The sequence below is a fragment of the Phoenix dactylifera genome, chromosome 13 (genome assembly GCF_051530095.1).
Source record: "Phoenix dactylifera cultivar Ajwa chromosome 13, Ajwa_hap1_PhDact_Kaust_v1.1, whole genome shotgun sequence".
NCBI classification, from domain to species: Eukaryota; Viridiplantae; Streptophyta; class Magnoliopsida; order Arecales; family Arecaceae; genus Phoenix; species Phoenix dactylifera.
Window position 1 is genome coordinate 15666194 of NC_143202.1, and position 5171 is coordinate 15671364.

At 44.1% G+C, this 5171-nt stretch overlaps 1 protein-coding gene across 1 annotated transcript; it reads right to left on the minus strand.

The window, feature by feature from the left end:
- Positions 1 to 1977: 1977 nt before the first annotated feature.
- Positions 1978 to 4580, minus strand: LOC103698710 (U-box domain-containing protein 9-like). Its single transcript, XM_008780753.5, has 2 exons — positions 4195 to 4580; positions 1978 to 3410 (listed from the first exon to the last, which is right to left on the minus strand). The coding sequence occupies exons 1-2, from the start codon at positions 4447 to 4449 to the stop codon at positions 2328 to 2330; spliced, it is 1338 nt and encodes a 445-aa protein (XP_008778975.3). The 5' UTR covers positions 4450 to 4580; the 3' UTR covers positions 1978 to 2327.
- Positions 4581 to 5171: the final 591 nt, after the last annotated feature.

The following is a 5171-nucleotide window of genomic DNA, read 5'->3' on the forward strand; positions in this document are numbered from 1 at the left end:
TAATCCAAGTAGGAATCCCAGTCCTACTCCAACTAGGATTCCCAGTCCTAATCCAATTAGGACTCTAGGAATCCTACTCGAAGTAGGACTCTTGTTTCAAGTCCAATTAATTAATTCCCTTTGTTCCTTCTTCAACTGAATATCAATCGAATTGATTATTTGTGATTCCTAATCACTATTCAACCATCAGATCGGTCAATACTTCTAGTGTGTGTGACCCCATAGGTTCTACTCTGACTGGTAGTGAGATATATTGTGATCTCTATCACAATATCATTGAAGACTCCTTTCAATGGGTTGGAACGATTCCAACTCAACTCATTAGGGTTTATCGATCATCAAGATAATCCCTATGAGTCCCACCATCCACCAGTGACACCTAGCAGCATGTAGTGGCTACCCAGCAGAATAGAATGGTGAACCTCTAGGTGCAGTTAATATGTGATACAGTCCTACTATCGTGGATCCCTACAGGACGGAGGTCATGGACAACTCGTCAAACCCCATCGTCTGTCATATGTGAAGATTTATTCGACTTAAGTTCGAGAGTGGAAAACTCTTTCTCCACTGTGCATACTGCCCCGGTCGAGGTCTTACGAACTCAGTCTTATAAATCACATAGGATCTCTCCTTATCTATCAAGGTCGATAGATTCCTTATAGGTGCATACCCTACTCCTACAGTGAACTTACTGCAGCCAATCTACACTGCATGGACCCATATGGCTAGAGACCATGTATGTGTGCAGTCAAACTACAATAACCTCACTGTGAGTAGCCGAAGCACCGCAGGTCAAAGGACCAGTCACGCTACTGCAACATCAAGCAAGTCACTGACGAGTGGATAGACATCCAAGTGACTTCTTGTCTTGGTCACGCTCAGTACCCTTGTTCTCTAACAAGCACCTGCACTATCACTTCAGTGTCCCTACACTATGGACTCAAGTCTCGTCCATCCAGAAGGAAAGTAATCTGTGCACTGATCGGATCGATCACCGTCCTCGTGATGATCCATTGATCAGGAGCATTTAGAAATTAATCACCAATGATACATGGCTCAAATTCTCAACTCTTGAGAATATGTATCATCATCTTATTAATTTCTTGGACGATTCATAGACACATAAATAATATGAATAAAAAGATGCCTTTTATTTATTCAATAATAAATAGTCAAGTACAAAATTATGTCCCTAGAAATAACAATGTGTCAGCCAGATTGGCTTCTAGGGCATACATCTAACACCGACGACTCCTTGCGGCGACAAATCGAGAAGAAGATCAGAGGAGAAGCTTGGAATCGGTGGCTTGATCTTCGGTGAACTTGAAAGAGGATGAAGGAGGTCTTTAAATAGACAAGTCCGGCCCTATCCGACTAGTCTTTGGGTGGTGATGAGACTCTGATCACCATCATGATCGAGGAGGAAAAGACTTCCAGCCGGAGTCTTCCTCCCATTCCTCCCACACATGCGTTGCATGTGAAGTTAGCCCAAATATTGCTGGGCCGGTCAAGTAGAGCGGACCCAGTCCACTGGTTTCACAAATACAATTAGTAAAAGTATACCATAATTGAAATTAAGCAGGATCGCAATACAAGTTAATCAAATACAAAAGATGCGAATGATAAAGTTAAATTATGAAGGCTTACAAAAATGATTGTATAATGTAAGAAATGTTTTAGCTTTGTACTTGAAATTTCTCTTAAAATGGTGTTCATCTAATTCATTCCATACATCCTATTGAACTTGAGCTGATTTATCACAAATATAAATCAATTTAAAACATATATTCTTATAACATTAAGAACGAGTTGGAAATTACAACTCCAACCTTAATCAGGTGACGGACAAGCATGCATTTGGATTGGGCTATAGTATAAAATTGAAACGTTTGAATATCTAGGAATTAGGAGAGGAAGCCGAACTGATCCTCATACACACAACTTCAAGCCGGAGCATCTCAAACTACATCTAAGTTCGTTGAAAATGAGGCAGTGCTATTAATCAGAAACAAACCAGGAAAACAGCTTGATTGGTTCAAAAAACAAAATATACAAAGATTGATATAGGGGGAACAAAATTTAATTGAACAAAGATAAAAACATTTGAACAAGAAAAATCTGTATGACGCTAAATCCTATAAAGAGCAAGACAACAACTGCAACACCTGTTCACATAATCCTGATGCAGAAGTAACCCCCTCCAATGCCCGACTTCTGATAGCAGTAAAGAAAAAGCGTAGTTTTATGTGCCACTCAACTCCACATTGTTGCAGTAGGCAATATTTACATTAGGTCCACACCACTTATTTCCCTAATTACATCCTCATCTAACAAGAAAAATGTGTGTTGTGCCCCGACCTCTTCAACATATCAAGAATTCCATCAGCCTTTCTACGAGCTCTTCTAGTACCAGTCTGAGCCAGAGCAGAGATCGACCCATTCAATTTCTCATCCTCCCTGACCTCCCTCCGTTTTGTTGGATCATACATACAGACTGCAAAGAGGGCCACCACAGCATTTTCTTTGTTCCGTTCGCAGGTGCTCTCCCTGATGATGCCAAGCAAACAAGGCACCCCCCCACTCTTACCAATCTCTTCCAGTGCTTCTTGGTCACCTGATAGCAAAGCAAGGATAGCCAACGAGCCATCTACAAGAGATTGATCCTTGATGGCCTTCAAGACTACACCCACTGCCCCTTCCTTCACCGCCTTCGTCCTGTTCTCATGGGCCATGCAGATGTTAAAAATAGCTGATGCTGAATCCTTCTTGGCAGTTTTGCTGCCTTGCTCGAGGAGCTCCAGAAGGGGTTTGATCGCTCCCAATTCACCAATCTTAAGCTTGTTGGAATCAAGTGCTGATAAGGTGAATAGCGCCGCAGCAGCATTGCTCTGAGTCTCCATGGTTCCATTCTTCAATGCATCAATGAGGAAGGGGATGGCTTGGGGATCATCTCCAACAATCTTCTTATTGCTTTCATGGATTGAAAGATTTAGAATTGTAGTCACAGTGTCCTCTTGGACTTCTGGATCACAATTCAAGCCTGGCACAGAGAGAACTGAGAGCAAGTGGGGGATTGTGTCTGGTTTCTCCCCTATGAGGGCTCGGAAGGACCTGTTGTGCTTGGTGAGAAGCCGGATCTCCTTCATGGCTTGCTTCTGCCCAGGGATGGAGGACGAAGAAATCTTTTCGAGAAGCTCATACAGTGCACTGCGTTCTTTTCTTGTGATCAGGGTTTCATCTTGGCTCTCAAGTGCAGGCAGAGGGATATCATGCTCCATACACCATTCAGATATCATGATTCGGACCATGTGGTTGGGGATGAGGATGGTGTTGGGGAGAACCTGCCGGGTCTGCGGGCATATCCGGCTTCCAGAATTCAGCCACTCCTGAATGAATGGCCGGTCGTAGGTCTGAACAAAAGACAGCCACATAAGTAACTCAATTCACACAATGAAGCAGGGCTATCATACAATTAGAGAACACAGTACAAATCAGAGTCTTATAACAGAGTGCTGCAACTCACATATTCCAATTCACAATCTGCGAGTTGGAAAAGAACCCGAAAGATTCAAGTAAAACCTAGTTTCTTGATCCCAAGAAAAGATTTTCCTAAGTAGCAATAGATATCGAAGCCAATACAAAACCGGTGATAACAGATTCCGACACAGAGTCTAAGCATCGAAAGATTCACACTAGCTTCCAGCAATTCTAAAACAGAGTCTAAGCACTGATTAAGAATCCAATTCTTGTCAAATTCTGGAATCCAAAAACAAAGTGGGGTAAATCTAAATCACAGTCTAAGCACTGAATCGGAAGAGGGAATTTAAAATAAACAAAATGCCCACATTAGAACCCTGCAAGATGAATAATTATGAACATATATTGGGCAATCGACAAAGGAAATAGAAAAAGCGTAACTTTCTCTTTTAAAGGAAACGACTCTTGTTGCACAACCTAAAAACTCTCAAAACCTCATCGAAAAGATTTAGACCCCAATTCAACCAGTAAACAAAATAACCAAGCAGATTGAGCGTTCAGGGGCTTCTTCAAGAAACGATGCAAGTACTCGAATTAAAACCTTATTCACCAAGAACTTTCTCCAATATTGAAATCAACATTTCCAAACTAATCGATATGAATACTTGCAATCGCTACAGAGAACTGGGAAGAAGCCCTAAACCTAACGATCTTTACCTGCCCGGAGGCCAGAATCACCGGATCCTTCATCAGCTCGGAGGAGATCGGACACAAGAAGTGCTGGGGGACCGCCGGCGATCCGAACGTTAGATCCTTGAGCTCCGAGATCACCCTCGACGCCTCGTCGTAGGTCTCGATCCGGCCGTCGTCCTCCTCCACGATCAGCATCACCAGCCTCCTCAGCTCTCTCTTCAGCTCCCCGGACTTCCTCGCCACGGCCTGCTCCGCCTCCGCCGCCCCATATTTTGCCATCCCCCTCTCCTCTCTCTCTCACTCGAGATTGGATCGACCAAGGTTTCTCTTCTCGTCTTCTTCTCCTTCCTCTCCTACCTCTTCATTCATATCCCCTCCTCCAAGCGAAACCAAAACGAAACCGAACGGAGGGGATATTTAAGCCTTTTATAGATAATTAAAAAAATTTAAAAGTTTCAATATTTAGCAATTAATTCTTGCCTCGCGAGAAGAAGCTCCATGCCATGTGGCATAGCCTTTTTTTTTTTTTTTTTTTTCGCTTAAAAAAAGGGGTAGGGGGAGGAAGGGACAAGCCCATCCCCGCGTAGCAGCCCTCACTGGGCCCCCGCCCCGCCAGAAGAATGTTCGATGCGGGCAGAAATGGCCGTGTGTTGGGCACCCCGACCAGTTTTACTCATACCCTCCCCATCCGTGGGCCCGACTCAGCTACTTCTCTGAGCTCTGGCTCGAGTCCCACGTGTGAGTACGTCACACCCGGCACCATCCCGGCTACTAGCGGTTCAAGAGCGGTCCTACACCACAAGTCCAAGCAGTGGCCAAAGTAGTGAGCTCCGGTCCACAATTTAATCGTCGCCGCAGCGATTCGAACTTGGGACCTTGTAGTTAGAATTGCTGCCCAGTACCACTAGACTACCACCTTGGTGGCCGTGGCATAGCCTTTTGAACCAACATACACAACACCTGGAAGTGGCGCATCTTGACGTCCAAGTTAGGCTGCGAAG

Excerpts from the sequence above, each read along its gene's own strand:
- LOC103698710 (XM_008780753.5), bottom strand. The coding sequence starts at position 4,449 with ATGGCAAAATATGGGGCGGCGGAGGCGGAGCAGGCCGTGGCGAGGAAG. Across the intron at positions 3,411-4,194 it reads TGATTCTGGCCTCCGGGCAG|ACCTACGACCGGCCATTCAT; the intron begins GTAAAGATCGTT and ends TCTTTTGTTCAG.